Genomic DNA, 18,255 nt, shown 5'->3' on the forward strand with positions numbered 1-18,255 from the left:
CTAACAGGGACAGTTACATTCCTGTACTGGGGTTATTTATATTTGTTTTTACCTAAATGTAGTCAAGGTATAAGCTTGGCTGACTGTTTTTTTTTTTCCATAGGCACAGATCTCAGAGGTACAAATATTTATCTAATTTGTCCATATCTGCAATCTTAAGCCATGACATTTTAAATGGTCAGCACACTCTAGTATGATTCTTCTACTATACAGCTGTACCACAAAAAAAAGGAAAAGCATAAGATTGTTTTGTCCTTGCCTAATCAACTTCAAGATACTCAAATGTTATTAACCCAAACAAATTAATTAGAGTTAGGGGGATTGACCCAGTCTTCTGTCTCAACTCTGACTTGCTGTCCTCATACAGGTCAAGAGTTCAAAAGGCTAAATCAGTTGTGAAGAAAATTAACACACATGTGAGGCTAGTAAAACAATCTGGCATGGTTTCACAGACAAAAGTGAAGGTTTTGAAAGAACTGATTATACAATGCAGCAGTTAAGGGCAGCAAATTGCACATTTTAATACCCAGACCGGAATTCTATCACAGCTGCACATGCATGTTGCGTGATCCTACACAGAAGTTACTCAACCTCTTTTTCCTTCCAAGACACAGCTGGGAACAATTTTGCTTTAGCATGGTCAAATGACTTTTCCTTTGTCTTTTCCTTCATTTTAGAAGCAGTCCATAAAAGACGAGATTGTGCAAACTATCCCCCGACACAGTGTCCATTAACAGTATCCCTGCACTGTACAGTGTCTCTATCAAGATGTAATCATTAGGGGAGGGTCATGCTTTTGGTCCTGCTGGTCACTCAACAGAAACTTTATTCTGGTAACTGCAGAGTCATCACATGTGGCTTCATCTTGAAATACTGATCAAATCTACAAACAGCATATCTGCAATCAAAAAAGAGACACAAGGCACTTTAATAATCTGAAAATAACATCAACAGATAACAGTTCTAAGCTGCTGCATAGATGTTATAAAGTTCTGTTACTTAGTCGCAATTATTTAATATGGTTGAGTGCAGCAAGTCAGTCTTCCAACAACTAGTATGGTTTGCTGTGAGCTCATTCAATTTAATATAAAGAGGCACTACCTCCTTTTAATTGAAACACTGTTAACGGTGAACATCACTTTTCTTTTGGCTTGTAAGGAGGAACATCACCTACCTTTTGACTTGTAAGGAGAAACATCATGCACCATTCATGCATTAAAGTGAAAAACCACACACCTTATGTTTTTTAAAGAAAAACACCTTTCAGCTAAAAAGAGGAACATTGCCTACTTTTTATCTTCTCCGCTGGCAAAAGAACCCTCCAGTTAAGCATGCAGCCAAGAAAGGCACAGGAAATATACTTAATGACAAATTGTATTTTCACCTAGAAAAATAAGCAGCAACAGTGGTGCCTGAAACGTTGTGACACCATGCTGAATAGCTCTGGACTTTACTAATGTATTTAGAGGACAAGCCCAGCATTACACACAATTGTGAAAACAGTACCCATAATCACTGCAGTCAACATTTGTTGTGAGCGAAAATGCAGCACACTCAAAATTTGTCTTGTGTGCTTTTCGGGACAAAAAAAGCAAAGCTCAAGGCCCCTGTTTCTTACTGGGGAGTCCAAAGGTAAATGCTGTCCCCCCTTTAATGCCAACACTAAACAGAACATTTTAGCAAACAGAGCTTGTGTGCATGCGGCATTTCTACCATGTATCAAATGTGGAAGCAGTACTGAGTGATTTCAGTTCATGGTTAAGGCTTTTAATGTGTAAACTCTTCTCACTTTAGTCAGAAAACAGGGCAGTGCAACAGCAACAACATGCTTTCTAGTTTGTTTTTATCATATGATTGCTATCCACATAGACGGATGCTAAATAGATTGTGCCTGAATAAATTCTTACCAAAGACTGACACCATACCCAAGTTATAGAGGTCACTATGTTTGGATTACCACTCTCAAACAAATGCATTTCTCATGAATAAAGCAGCTTAAATTTTTAGTCATGAGCCCAACTCTTTGGTATGGACAGATAAAGTTCTGACCATGACAGTGGCTCAGGGTTAGGAACAGCCAGACGGGGAAGGGTGGGATTTAGCAGCTGACTCTAGAGTGTCCATCCATGGGGGGGGGGGGGGGCAGAGTTGGGTCCTCATTGGTCAATCTTCACCATGCAAATGGAGGACTGAAATGGCTAGGACTAGGGATGTGTGTCTGGTGACTCCCAAGCTGGTGATGGTAGCCCTCATTACTGTGTGGGTGGAAGTATACACATTCATGGGGTGAAAGCAGGATGCCACTCAGTGATGCAAATACTCACATGAGCCACCAGTGGTGGGATTATGGCCTTGCTTAAAAACAATCCCACTGTGAGGAAGCAGGTAAGGGCACAAACCACTTCCATGGCTGCCTGGATGACATACCCACCAATTTGCTCCTGCCCTCAGACTGAGGAGGGAAAGAACTGACTCAAGACAGATAGGAAGCCTTGTTGCCCAGCATGCACAGAGGCAAAAAGAACATAAAAAATTAGTCTTGTAAGTACATCCAAATAATCTGTATGCAAATTATAAGATCTAAAAGTGAAGGCACTGAATTATCTCATTTCCACAGCAAATGGCTTACTGTACTGACTACCAGGATATAAAATCCTAACTTGTATTATACTCATTGTCTTTAAAAGAAAACTCTACCTTCTCCTATAGGTTAACTCAACTCTTAGTTTGCTTTTCTCCCTACAGTATGACTCCATTGCTGTGTAGGTACCTGAAACCTGTTTCTACTTTATAAAACTTTCATTTCCACACTTTGGTATCAAAGGAAGGGAAAGACCACCCACTTTTTTAAAACTTAACTTCTCACATAAGTTGCAGAGGAATTTGTCTACACCTGCATGACATACCACAGACGCACATAATTTGTAGTCAGGGCCTCAGACTGCTGCAAACAAAACAGAGAGGTGTGAAACTGTTTTATATTGTCTTTATTACAGACAGAAAGAGAACTTACACTGATTTATAGCGGTTTCTAATGCAGCCATGCCTTTCATAGCAAAGCACAGAAATTAGATCTGTCAATGGTTCAAAGGCAGTTGTCATCTCTTTTGACAAATTTATATACGCAGCATCACAGTATTGAAATGCTAGGCTTTAAACTTTAAATGTTTGTTTATACTGCTTAAATAGTGCAAGGTTTTGGATAGATCTAATGTGCATTGGAAGACCGTTCATTTCTGACTACTGAATAAGAGTAAAGGAGTTGGCCAGCTGGTAGATGTGGTTTGTGAATTTGTAAAAGCTGTTGATTTTCTGATCTAAATGATCTTTTTGGTATGCAGTTGGAAAACAGTGAGGAGAGGGCAGGACAAATAGAGGGTTTGTATACTATCTTGTGACTAGTGGTTAGTTGCATGTAGGTCACATGACGAGGCAGTTCAAACCAGTTAAGTAAATATAGTGTAGTGCAGTGTAGTGATGGGTGGAATAAGAGGTGCTGGCTGCAAATCTAGCAATTTTGTTGTAACAAGTTTCAAGCTCAAATTTAAGTGCGAGTACATTGGGTAAGTAGTGGGGCTCCATATGCAAGAGATGGTAGCAGACAGGTAGTGGCAAGAGTCTTTTTAGTAATGGAACTAAGGAAGTGTTTATGCCAATAAAGAAGGCCCAGTTTTGGTGTGTTTTTTTATGTTGTGTTGAATGTTTACACGAATTTCAGATGGCTGTCTGTTATAACCCCTAGTAGTTTTGTGTGCGAGACTATTTCAATAGGTGTTTTATTGTTAGAGAGTATGTTGAAATGGTCCTTGTTTACTGAGGAGTTTTACTTTTTAAGGGAAAACACAAGATTTTTAATTTTGTTGGGGTTGAGTAATAGGTGGTTTGTGGTAAGCCAACTTTCAGCAGTGGAGAATGTTAGCTGGGTAATGTTTTGGAGTGTGGGGATGGATTTTGCTGAGCAAATAATGGTAGAATCATCTGCATATTGAATACATGAGCCAGGTAGAGTGACAGGTGTAAGTTATTGATGAATATGTTAAATAGTAGGGGCCCTTGTATAGAGCCTTGGGGAACCCCAGTAGGGTTGGGTAGATAAGAAGGAGGAATTCCATTTAACTGCTTGATGCCTGTTGGATAGATAGTTTGTGAACCAATTGATGGAAGTGGAGGGCAGGCCTATTTGAGAGAGTTTATTAAGAAAAAGAGGATGTAAAATGGTATCAAAGCTTTTGAAAGGTCAAGAAATATGGAGGAGACATATTTGCCAGAGTCCCTGTCTTATTAATTCTGTCCACGGAGGAGATTAAAACAGTCATGCAGCTGTGACCTGGTCTAAAACCATGTTGTCTGGGTGAGAGTATTTGTTTGTTAGACAGATAGTCAAGGAGTTGAATTTGGATGCACTTTTCTAGAATCTAAAGAGAATGGGGAAAGAATAGCAATTGGACAGTAGCTGGAAAGATCATTTGGGTTGCCACCTTTGTGGAGTGGTAGAATAAAAGATTTTTTCCAGGTTTGAGGGAAAAGGGATTCAAGGATAGATATGTTCATTAGGTTCCCTATTAGAAGACCAAAGACACATTCTTTCGAATGCGTCTTGGTCGAACTCAAAAGCCTGAAATGACAAAATATTGAAGCGGCTTTTAAGTGAATTCTTTCCCTGGGAAAGAATTTGCTTGGCCGCTTCGTTACTTTGCCATTTTCGGCACTGTAGTGCGGTCTCGGAGTTGGTATATTTAAGTGGGGGGGGGGGTGAAGACCCCCCACTTAATGTAATGTTTAAAGTATTTTTTTTTGTTGGAACAGCGATTTATTTCTCTAGGAAACAAATCGCTGTTCTGACAGTTTGAAATTGTAAGCTTTCGCTTACATAGGGTCGATTAATCACTGTTTGCTTTTTTAAGCATTTGGTGATCTAATATAGACACGTTTATTAGTACACTGATGGGATATGCAATTGCATCTGCAGCAAGTCTTAGGTATTCTGAGGGAAGGTCATCTCTTGTGTTACTACCTGGTTTGAATTTAAATAGCCGCCGTTTAATAGTGGCAGTGGGAATATGTTTTAGGTAGAAAGAGGGGGTAGGTGTAAAGAGTGAGTTGTTAAGACCAGGGGGGTGTGGAGGGAGAGAACTGGGAAAAGATTTGTGCAATGGAGTTAGGGTTGGTGGGAACTTGGGTAAGGTTAGTATTGATATTAGATATAGTATTGCTAAAATGGGTGTTGAAAAGGTTGGCTATGTCTGGGTTACTTTTATCAGGAAATGTAGTGGGTGTTGCTTTATTTCCAGGATTTAGGAGAGATGACATAGCTGACCAGAATTTCTTTTTTTTTGGGGGGGGGGGTTATACTTGTTATTGGACTGACATTTTATGTAGTAGTCCTTTTTGCCATGGTTGCAGAGTTGTCGGTAGTTTTGTAGGGTGGATGGATTTTTGTTTTTTTTGACATTCTTTCTAGATTTTGTCTTGGGCTTGCATCAGATGTTTTGTAGATTTTGTAAGCCAGGGAGCATGGTTAAATTTAACCATTTTTAGCCTGGGAGGAGCAAGCTTGTTTAATGTTTTTAGAAATAGGCTGTTGAACTGATTAACTGCATCATCTAGGGGAATAGTATTTAGATTGTTCCAGTTAATGTGTTTTAGTACGTCGATGAAAGTTTGTGGGTCAGACTTGGCTAGGTTTCGGGTCTGTTAAATGTAGTGTTCGTTTTGTAGGGAGGGAGAGGTTCTGAGAACAAAGGCAGGGAGATGATCACTTAGTGTATTTGGAATTGTGCCAGCTAAGGAGATAGGGTCACTCACTAGTATCCAATCTAACATGGAACCATCTATGTTTCCTTTGTTGAGTCTATTGGGGGATGTAATTACTTGGGTGAAGTGCAATAGGCTAATGTGGGATGAGGGAAATTTTGAGCAGGTATTATACCAATCGATGTTTACCTCTCCTAGAATAACAGTTTCATTCTTGATTGTCCTGGAGATACAGGTGAGGATGGTTTCTAGGATAAGTATGTTGTTGCCTGGGGGAATATAAAGTACTACAATGCAAAGTTTTTTGGAATTGTTTATTTTAGAGAAGATATTAGAATTTCTGCTGTGGAGACTACTGGGATTTTGTTGGAGTAATGTGATATGCAGTAAAAGCTAGGGTAGAAGAGGGCAACACCACTACCTTTTTTTGTGTAATCTATCTAGTCTGAGAGTACAGAAACCTGGGGAGAGGAATTCAGAGTCTTTGGTTTGAAGTTTTAGCCAAGCAAGGAAACTGGTTATCTAACTTTGAATGCTTTGGAAGTTGAATGCGATTAGCTTTAGGTTTTTGGGAGTGTGGGGTTGGGAGAGTTTTTTAGAAGAATTAGGTCCTGGATTAGTTTGGATGTCACCACTTAGTAGGAGAGTTGAAAATCTGGGAGCATATGCTGTGAGTTGTTGCAATTTTCTGAGTCTATGGAGGTCTAGGTTATTAGGGAGATTGTAGGTACCTGTGGATAATATTTTTATTTTGTTAAAGAGCATAGGCTATATAGTTAAAAGACAGGGGGATATTTTAAGTGGATTAGGGAGGGTGATGGGATAGCTGTATCAGATGTTGTAATGATGTTAAGTGTAGTGAGCTGAAAAGAGAGAAACAGGAATAGGAGTGTGTGTGAAATAGAATAAAGGTATTGGTTAGTGTTTCATTCATAGTTAAGTTGGGGATGGATTGGAATGAAAGTTGAGTGAAACTGAATTTAGTTTTCTTTTGAAAAGGCTTAGTTGTAGTAGTTATATTGGAGGGAGTAGTGGTGTAAAAGTATTGTGATGGTATAGAATGAAGTAGAGGAAGTGGTTATGAGAGTATTTTGATAGGATGATTTGTAGTTATGGGCGTGGCTATGTGCCTTAGGGAGTAGAGGTGTAAAAGTATTGTGATGGTATACACTGAAGTAGAGGAAGTGGTTATGTCTAGCATGACCCATATAAAGCAGACTTGAAATGGATTATGGGAAAGAGAACGGCTTGAAGAAAAATAAGATCACTTTGATATGTCAAGCCCCCCATTGATCGCCATTTTGCAGAAAACATTAAAATTCTATAAGAAGTAGTCAAAGTGATTTTGAGTAGTTAAAATAACTCAGAAAACAGAGACAGTGAAAAAATAGATTTTTTAGTTCTAAGGTGGAGTTTTCCTTTAAAAGACTCACCAGCCTTTCACACATAGTACTGTTTCCAGTATTGAGGGTTACAGACAGTTTATTCAGATGTGAGGCAAGACCTGGCAATTTTCACTTATGGCTGCGATGTGCTTCACAATAAAACATTGGCTAGAGAATTACCCATGCAGTCAAACAGATAACTGCTGATACGTCATTGCTAGGCATGTGGTCCAAAAGACTACTGAGGAAACTAGCCCATTTTCTTAGCTGCCTCAGAGCACTGCCTGGCTACAAGATTTGCTTAGAGTCATACACTAGAGATAAGGAAACCGAGTGAATCAAAATTATGCATTAAAGGAAGCACCTTGTTAACAGCACATAGCCATAGTGCTCTGCACTAACTAGCACAGTAAAAGCTACTCACCAAAGTAGCACACAGATTCGAACTGGGGACCTCTGGATATGTAGTAAAATAATTAATCACTGAGCTATGCTCCTACTTTAAAAAAATAATAAAAAAAGGAACTTGCCCAAAGTAGGATGCTATATTTATTACGTGCTCTGAGGTTGTCCACTTCTGAGTTGGTTATGTTAGTTTCAGGGATACAGATAATGAAGCCCACTGCATATTGAGCTTGTTCCCATATGAAGAAAGGGTCATTGTTTACCCCTTGACTGAATGAACATACAAGTTTGTGTCTTGATAAAAACCCGATTCATGGATTCAGCCCACAGACAAAACTGGCTATAAGTCGGCACCTACAACCTTACTACATGACGTGCTTTAATGTACACAGAGTACGCTAACAGCAAGACATTTACTTACATAGTAACTTTATTATGAGGGCTATATGACTGTCCTAGGTCAGATAAATCTCATTAAACCTCATGTACCTCCCATACTGACACCATTATTTAATCTGAATCCATCAGTAAAATTCTTTATCCCTGTTTGACATAATAATGTCAGACAAAGATGCACCCAGTAATAAAGTTTTTGTGGAATGTTGTCTGTATCCAGCCTTTTCAAACTCAAAGTAAGAATAAATTCAAGTTTATATTCCCACACCTTGTTACCTCAACAGCAGTATACCCACCTTCCCTGTGATTACCACAGGTGTCTTTTATAGTGTTTGTTCTTAAAATGTTTTTTTTTTTTTTTAATGTTTGCTACTCCCGACACAAAATTATTTTTTTATCAAAGAGTCTAATGCATTATTAGTAGTTTGTAATGTCACCCCATCCAAGGCTCCTACTCACTGAACAGCATATAATGGGGCTGCACGTTATGCAAGCCGTGTGGGCAGTCAGACAGCTAGCATCATTTTCCAGGAATTAAACTGTAACTTAATACACACACACACACACAAACGTGTGTGTGTGTGTGTGTGTGTGTGTGTGTGTGTGTGTATATATATATATATATATATATGTGTATATATATATATATAGAGAGAGAGAGACAGTGCAATACACATGTGTATGCATGACTGCATTAGCAGTTGTAGAATGGGTTTGAATCGACTCAGAGAATATTGAGTAAAACTTATCAAGGTATAAATCATAAAACAGAGAAAAGCACTGAAACATTGACCTGCCACCCCCTGCAAGGACATCTATTAAAGCTAGTTTTAGAGATTTGTGATTTTACAGGTTTGTGGAGAGAGTCACACATGACCAACAGCAGGAGGTGGTGGGTGGAGTTCATGCACAAATAGATATATATGTGCGTGTGTCTGTCTGTCTATATGTCTGCGTCTGTGCATGAACTCCACCCAGCAGCTTCTGCTGTTGGTCATGTGTGCCTCTCTGATGCATACATTTTTACTCCCCTTCAAGCTGGGACCTTCCTCAAAGACTGCAGACCTATGGTTATGGGACAGAAGCTACATTGGATGGACACAACATTCCAAAGCCCTGCCTCTCTCACATTAGCAATTTCACATCAGTGCTGGTGGGGAAATTAATGTAGATAGCACAGGACCAGCAGAATCAATATCAGACATACAAGTTTTAATAAATTTAAGAAAGGGAAAACAATGGGGGACCCTACAGAAGAAATGAGAATTGAGAAAGGAAGTGATGCAGACATGGAGAAAGGGGGTAGAGGAGAAGGGAAGTAAGAATCTCATGGTATTGAGTAGGAGGGTTTGTTCAGAGAACTTTGGGCTGGAGCAGGATCTAGGGAGTGCTGAAGGGAAATAGGTGATGTAGGCTTTTTTTCTTTTAGCTATTCTACAAAACTTCTACTGTGTGCACCACTGAACTAATTTTTAAGTAAATATACAGTATATGTTTGCCTGTATACACTGTGTGTGTTAATTGTGCAATTATAAATGAAATCTGTGCTGCTTACTGTATGATCAGTAATGCTTTTATATTTTTTTATTATTAAAGAATTAAGTGACTGTCTTTGCAAAAGGGACCGGGTCACAGTTGAAAAGGGTCATTGAAATATTCCACCAACCGAGTCAACAAACAAGAAGATAAAGCCCACTGGAAACATTGCACTGTACTGGGATACTTTCTGGTAAACTGACTTGGTTAGAGAACAAGGGATAAAAGTTCGAGAAGTGGTACTGTGAGAGTTCATACAGGCCCAGGAAGATGTGCATTGAGGAAAATGAATGAAACATAAATATCACAAAAAGTAAGAAATTGGTAAGTAATGATTTATTTACACATACGGTATGCAGATTGTTTTGTAAGGAGGACAATACATTCCCTCATAGGAAGAAAAAAGAAAGTTATGTTAAGAGTATCGCTTTCTTTTAAATCATGCATGGCGAAGTGTTGCCTTCAGAAAAATGCAACCAGTGAACTGAGAGCTGTCTACTGAGGTGTTAATTAACTTTTAAACATCTAATCTGTCAACTGTGTTATAAATAGAGGTATTGGATGGTACATACTTTTTGTAGCCATGTTTCTTACTGTTGGTAGAAAGGCTCAGGAGAATGGAAAAATCCTGAAGTTTTGCTTGTATAAATCTTGCTGTCAGCTGCAACTCCATGTAACAGTTTCTGTAGTAAATGAATTGTGAAAGTGCAGTTTTGTGTCTTTCGGCTTTTCCCGGTTAGGGGTCACCACAGCGGAACTCCGGTCCGCTAATGATTGCTAGTGGATTTTTACGTACTGGGTTACCAGCCCTGACGCACCACCTTCAACGAAGGCACGCCCTATTCACGTATGCCTCCACACAGAAGACGCTCTAGCTGAGAATCAAACGGGACAACGTCTTGCTATGAGGCGACAACGCTACCGCAGCACCACATTATGAAAGTGCAGTAGCCGTGGAAAAGAGAAGCTCTTTGTACACTAACACTGGAAATCTGCTGCCAGTCTGGAATATTCACTACTGAGTGAGATTAAGTGCTGCACTGCACTTCTTTTTGTTACAAGGTAAGACTATTGATGACAGTCAGTAGTATTAGCAATTTAAACACTTTCTAAATGTAATCTGTATAAACCTAAGCAGCTCACACACACTTCCTAAAAATGTTCTGGTAGGTCACATTTTCTATTAGCTGAGTGAGATGGAAGAAGAGCTAAAGTTAATTACCTGTGCAAGAAAACTGTAGCTACAGTAGTGAATGCAAAGATAAGATATGCACTTAATGATACAACAATACACCAACAGTGCTCAACACAATTGTAAATGGTGTGCAAGTATTCATTGAGTGGTTCGGCGATGCGCAGTAGCAAGCACCGCCCAAACCCCGCCCGAGGCATTTTACATCACTGTAAAATACTGAATATTCAACCATACTGCCTGGAACCTTAATGAATATGTATTATATATTGCAATGAATGAGTTTACTGTATACAAGTGAGCAACAGTAAAATACACATTTGCTATTTTTCATGCAATAAATGATATATATGTATATAAGTTTGCACACACAGTACTTGCATACGAATGGCAGCAGCTTTGATAACAGGAAACAGGAACTTTTTAAGACCCCAAATGAGGTATGTTACTTGGCTGACAACTTTGATATGCATGTCTGCTGGGTGGGTGACTATTACAAAAAAATTGGTGGAAATTCCATTTACAGTTAGATCTGTTTCTGTTTTTGGACAGCTGTTACCTGTATTAAGAAAGTATTACATTTTGCTTTTAACGATCATGACAGTATCACGTTAAGTAAACAATTTTAATGGCTGAAGTAGTTGATCTGCTTACTTGTTTACTTACTTTTCTGCTTTCTTGTTTTCCTGAATTCCTTGTTCACCTTTCCTATAACCTGTTTTGCACTACTGTAGCCTGTGATGCACAGAAGCTTGTAGTTTTTTTATTAATGTGGGTGGTTCCTTATTACTTGGTGCCAAGGAAAACAGTATTTTTGACAGATGTACAGATAGAAGTAGTAACAGTAGAAAGTTTCTTAGCACATAGATGTCATTTTCAGTATTTAAAGTGTATAAAGAGATTGAGCTAAAATTATTTCTAACGAGTGAGTTAATGCGTTGTATTAAAGGTCTGAAATATAGCCTCTTAAGAGCATAAAACATATCTTTTTTTGGTTTTTAGTACTCGTAGATAATTTGTTTGCGGTTCCTTTTTTCATTTACAGCTGGGATTGGTAGTTGCTCTGGCTTCTCAATTATACTGAAGAACCATCATCTGTTTTGTGGTAATTTTCTGGCCTTCATATTTTTATCAGATTGATTTTAGTGGTGTTTAGTGTCATTTCTGGAGAATTAAGCTTGGCAGAGAGTACTGTCTCGTGGTAGGTTATAGTCCAGCTTGTTTGTAGCCTAACAGATGGAGTTAAGTTATGAGGTAGTAATTTTATGTGGTCAGAGTGATATTTTTCCCCTTCTCACCTTTTTAATGACTTGGACTTAACTGACTCTGAAACTTAAATGTGTTTTTATTGTGTTTCTAAACAACTGCAATTGCGAGGTGATTATGCCACATTACATTTCCTTTAAAGGCTTTCCGGAGTCAGAGTCATGGTTAACACATTTATTGTATGCATGATGTCACTGCCTAATATGAATGGCATGCCAATCATGCCTCATTTCATATGTAGGTTCGTTCGTCAATCATCCACGCCATGCCCACTCCTGTGCGGAACTGAGGGTGAGCCAGTAAACTACAATATAGCCAACAGTTCTTTCTTCATTGGTATTGTAAAAAAGAGGAAAATGTGTTGTGTGGGACCTCCTCAGATATTCTCAAGACAGCATTTCTTAAATGTATGACATGCTTCTATACACAATCAACAACTGCTTGCCTTGTTACTGGGTGAAACACAGTTTGGTGTCTGTAACAGAACAAATGCTGAGTGTGGACGTACCATATATCTTGTCGGTTGGGAAACAAAATCAAGAATTAGCTATTCTTGTCTTTACTCAACAAATACTTGCCTTCCCTAAGACCATTTAAACAAGCGAGATCCGGTTTATGCATCTGAAATGTACCCCCCTTAACGAACATTATTGTTGAAGAAAAAATAGGGCAAATGAATAAAGCATATTGGTACAGGTAAAATGTTGCTATATATATTTAGCATTCTAAAAAGACTGTTTTCAAATATTTTTTTCCTGAACTTCACATACTGACATGCTCGTTTGGTTAAGGGCAAGCTTAAAGCCTAACACTGATCTAAGAAAAATAAACATGACAAATGGATCGTTAATACCTATGAATGAATGGAACAGAAAAAATAAAGCCTAGAATTTGCTCAAGCTGGAATTTGATCTGCATGTTATTTCAGTAGAATGTTCATCACTGGTGTGCAGCAATTATCATTTTTGTTTGAGTAATACTGAAATAAGTGTTGCCAAACCTGAACATTCTATGTAGTACTGCTATAGCAAAACTGAACAGCTAATTCTGCAAGTTACTTTCAGTTGATTTTTTCTTAAACAGATAGTTAACAATTATAAGCTTGAAGCTTTTTTTTCCCAGTAGCTATCCACTGTTAGCTGTCTCCTGGAATCTGTCCTTCATCTTTCACTGTAACCCATCCCCAGAACTTTCTAACTTTCCAATTTAGTAACTGGGCATTCAGCAGTGTGGAAAAAATTCCTAGTGTACGTAGCAAAACAGGGAAAGAAGGAAGGGGGATGCGAAGGTGGAGGATGGGAAGGTTTAGGATGCCCTAGTCTACCTCCACTTGTATGACTGCACAGTTTTTTGGTTTTTCTAAGGGAAAGAGTTAAGTCTGCGCAGAACTGGGTAATCTTGTGAGATCACAACACTCTCCCCTGGCCATTGGGAATTACCCCATTTCACTGGGAGCAACCCCACCTTCCTACTTGGATGATCTGACAACTTTCACTCATTCTCATTCTTTTCCGTCTCCCCCACCTGACTTCTCCAGCACCCAAGCAGCTAACTGATCTCTGGTCATGTGGGTGAATCTGAGGTCTCCATCTCTCTTTATACCACAGTATCAGAATAATCATGACCAAGCTGCTAACTGATCTCTGGCCGTGTGGGTGACCCTGAGGTCTCCATCTCTCTTTATACCACAGCAGCAGACTAATCATGACCAAGTAGCTAACTGATCTATGGTCATGTGGGTGAATCTGAGGTCTCCATCTCTCTTTATACCACAGTATCAGACTAATCATGACCAAGCTGCTAACTGATCTCTGGCCATGTGGGTGACCCTGAGGTCCCCATCTCTCTTTATACCACAGCATCAGACTAATCATGACCAAGCAGCTAACTGATCTCTGGTCATGTGGGTGACCCTGAGGTCTCCATCTCTCTTTATACCACAGCATCAGACTAATCATGACCAAGCAGCTAACTGACCTCTGGTCATGTGGGTGACCCTTAGGTCTCCATCTCTCTTTATACCACAATATCAGACTAATCATGACCAAGCTGCTAACTGATCTCTGGCCATGTGGGTGACCCTGAGGTCTCCATCTCTCTTTATACCACAGCATCAGACTAATCATGACCAAGCAGCTAACTGATCTCTGGTCATGTGGGTGACCCTGAGGTCTCCATCTCTCTTTATACCACAGCATCAGACTAATCATGACCAAGCAGCTAACTGATCTCTGGTCATGTGGGTGACCCTGGGGTCTCCATCTCTCTTTATACCACAGCATCAGACTAATCATGACCAAGCAGCTAACTGATCTCTGGTCATGTGGGTGACCCTGGGGTCTCCATCTCTCTTTATACCACAGCATCAGACTAATCATGACCAAGCAGCTAACTGATCTATGGTCATGTGGGTGAATCTGAGGTCTCCATCTCTCTTTATACCACAGTATCAGACTAATCATGACCAAGCTGCTAACTGATCTCTGGCCATGTGGGTGACCCTGAGGTCTCCATCTCTCTTTATACCACAGCATCAGACTAATCATGACCAAGTAGCTAACTGATCTCTGGTCATGTGGGTGACCCTGGGGTCTCCATCTCTCTTTATACCACAGCATCAGACTAACCATGACCAAGCAGCTAACGGATCTCTGGTCATGTGGGCGACCCTGAGGTCTCCATCTCTCTTTATACCACAGCATCAGACTAATCATAACCAAGTAGCTAACTGATCTCTGGTCATGTGGGTGACCCTGGGGTCTCCATCTCTCTTTATACCACAGCATCAGACTAATCATGACCAAGCAGCTAACGGATCTCTGGTCATGTGGGTGACCCTGAGGACTCCATCTCTCTTTATACCACAGCATCAGACTAATCATGACCAAGCAGCTAACTGATCGCCGGTCATGTGGGTGACCCTGAGGTCTCCATCTCTCTTTATACCACAGCATCAGACTAATCATGACCAAGCAGCTAACTGATCTCTGGTCATGTGGGTGACCCTGAGGTCTCCATCTCTCTTTATACCACAGCATCAGACTAATCATGACCAAGCAGCTAACTGATCGCTGGTCATGTGGGTGACCCTGAGGTCTCCATCTCTCTTTATACCACAGCATCAGACTAATCATGACCAAGTAGCTAACTGATCTCTGGTCATGTGGGTGACCCTGAGGTCTCCATCTCTCTTTATACCACAGCATCAGACTAATCATGACCAAGTAGCTAACTGATCTCTGGTCATGTGGGTGACCCTGGGGTCTCCATCTCTCTTTATACCACAGCATCAGACTAATCATGACCAAGCAGCTAACTGATCTCTGGTCATGTGGGTGACCCTGGGGTCTCCATCTCTCTTTATACCACAGCATCAGACTAATCATGACCAAGCAGCTAACTGATCTCTGGTCATGTGGGTGACCCTGGGGTCTCCATCTCTTTATACCACAGCATCAGACTAATCATGACCAAGCAGCTAACTGATCTCTGGTCATGTGGGTGACCCTGGGGTCTCCATCTCTCTTTATACCACAGCATCAGACTAATCATGACCAAGCAGCTAACTGATCTCTGGTCATGTGGGTGACCCTGGGGTCTCCATCTCTCTTTATACCACAGCATCAGACTAATCATGACCAAGCAGCTAACTGATCTCTGGTCATGTGGGTGACCCTGGGGTCTCCATATCTCTTTATACCACAGCATCAGACTAATCATGACTTCTTCTTTTCCTTTTTTTTTTTTTTTTTAATACAGGGTAAACAAAGGGAATATTACACACCGTTTGACCTACTTACCTACACTTTCAATCATAAATAAAATATTTTTATAGTTTAAACATTTTACGTTTAGTACCCATTGTCTAAGTTCACGTAGCTCTGGGAGTGGCTAATATGCTAACACATGTACAAATCCATTGTGCCACATCTACAGGATGTCTGACTGAGATATGTAAATGGACAATGAACAGGACTCATCATCCAATCGTCATAAAGTACATATACATGGGGATGGGGGTAAAAGTAAATTATACCCTTGCAATTCTGGTCAGAGTCCTGAATGAAAATAGGTTTACATGGATCAGTCCGTTACTCTTTAAAAAATGAATAAATGAACAAATAAGAGTGCTCTCATGACACAGTTATAGACGAGTAACACAAAACACACTAAATAACAAGAATAAATTGTTTGTTATTGTAAGATTCAAAGTAGAAATCAATGTGTAGGGGGGATGATATCATTAAGAAGGCTTGTCCATACTCTACAAGCAAGTAGACTGGCCACCAGGTTCCATCTTCAAACACAGTCTAGTTATAAAATAATGTAACACACTGATGATTTAAGTTCACCTTGAACACTCTAACAACTAAATTAACTTTCTTGTTTTTCATAAGATGTAATTGAAAATACTTTTTCAGTTTGGAAAAGTACTGTGAGTTACAAGATTAATTGAACTTGCAGTCATTTGGGACAATCCCACAGTGAAAATGTCCTACCTGTGATCACCCTGCCTCTTAGACAACATCGGTTTATAGAAGCATAGAAACATCAGCGGAGAAAGTGCAGATCCAAATCTGGGCTTCCTACAAGAACTTTTTCAGTAATATTTGAATAGCTGCATTCTAAGGATGGTGTGTAGTTAACAGTAAATGTTCTTAATGCCATGTTTTTATTCTTTCTCCTTTATTTGCTTTCACAATTTTCACTTTTTCATTTTTTGGTTTTTACTTTACTAAACAGATGCCTGATAATACCATACAACGAATCAAGTCATTGATGAATAATCATTAACTGCATGTGCATATCAGCAGGATTTGATATTGCTTCTCCCCGGAGGAACTTAAAAAGCTTGCTGATATTAATAAGCTGCAGTAGTTTAATGCAGTATTTTATATCCCTTCTTCCACTCTAGCAGAATGCCAGAGTAACTGAACTCTGCCATAATGAATGTTTATTTCCCCAAAGTTCATTCTGTTGCAGTAGTTTTAACATTTGTACAACACTGCAGAATAGTACAAAGTATTTTCCACATCACGTTGACAGCGGGGGTACTTCTCAGTGCCCTACTTGGATATGACACTTGGCATCAGTGGAAATGTACCTTTACTTCAATAGCTAACGTCTTCTTGCTCCTGATTGCTGTGGCTGTCCTTGTTGATTCACTGTGAGAAAATAGAAGAACATAAGGCTTGTGTGTCTGTGTCTGTTTATTTTATTGCTACAGATTTTTAAAGGGAAATGAGTGCATCACAAATATTCATTCGTTATTTGTAATTAAGCTTGGATACATGGTACTTGTGGTGTGTACATGTTCTAAGGTATAGAAAAGAATTGTGGGAAAATACTTGTGTAGAGATGTAACTTCGAGGTAAATAAAATTCACAAGAATGTTTACATACTGCGACATTACCTTTTGAACAGGACAAATCGAGGAATGAAATATTGCTGATCCTGTTTCAGGTATGCTATAGTACTGAGGCAGTGAATGGAAACTTCTGAAGAGCACACTATATATGGTACATCCACAAAGAGAATTTACTAGGAAGATAGTTGCCTGGAAATCTACTCTTAAAGAGACTTTCTCTGTTTATAATATGTAATTACTGGATTATATGAATTGGAGATTAATGTTGAAGGTCAAAACACAGACCAAGTATTAAAAGATACTGGCTTAAGAAGGGGGTGCTAAAAACATAGAACAAGATCCTATACAGTGTAAAAGTTATAGAAATGTAGTTCACTCTTACATCAATAATTATATTAAGAATTTCAAAAATGCCAATATATCAGACAAAACTGATATTTATCCTTGCCTGCAGTGCTAACTATTTGCAGCAAGGTTTTAACTACTTTTGTCTTCCTGTCTTGGCAGTGACTGGTGGCAACCACATATTACATTTTGACTGTTGGCAAAGACCATGAACACTTATAATTTTCACATCAAAAGAAAAAAAATGCCAATGGTTACATTGTATACAGGTAAGTATGGTCTGAGTTTATTTTAAATTCTTATTACTTGGGCCAAATTGGTGAAAATGAGAATATGTCAATAAATACATAAATAAAAAATCCCTCTTGGCAGAAACGGTCAACAGCATAACCTAAGTGTCCCAAAGATCCACACTGCCCTCAGCCCTGATTCTGAGAAAGTCTAGTTGTAGAAGAAGGAGCAGGTAGACTTTACAATACACAAGGGGCACTTAAAGGCCAGAAAGTATGAGGTAAAAGGGTGGGATAAGTAACTGTATGCAGCATTTTGGTCTCAACCTTTTCTCTGGCAAATCTTTTTTTTTTACTATCTGCCATTACTTCTAAACT

At 39.3% G+C, this 18,255-nt stretch overlaps 1 protein-coding gene across 1 annotated transcript in view; it reads right to left on the reverse strand.

Annotated features, from left to right (window-relative positions):
* Positions 1-496: 496 nt before the first annotated feature.
* Positions 497-18,255, reverse strand: part of LOC122806485 (ethanolamine kinase 1-like) — a 338,475-nt gene continuing 320,716 nt past the window's right edge. The window contains exon 8 of the mRNA XM_044076962.1: positions 497-898. Within this exon, the coding sequence (XP_043932897.1) occupies positions 826-898 (73 nt within the window). The 3' untranslated portion in view covers positions 497-825. The remainder of the gene's footprint in view (positions 899-18,255) is intronic.

This window comes from Protopterus annectens, chromosome 7.part0 (genome assembly GCF_019279795.1).
Source record: "Protopterus annectens isolate FY-2018-M chromosome 7.part0, PAN1.0, whole genome shotgun sequence".
Lineage (NCBI taxonomy): Eukaryota > Metazoa > Chordata > Ceratodontiformes > Protopteridae > Protopterus > Protopterus annectens.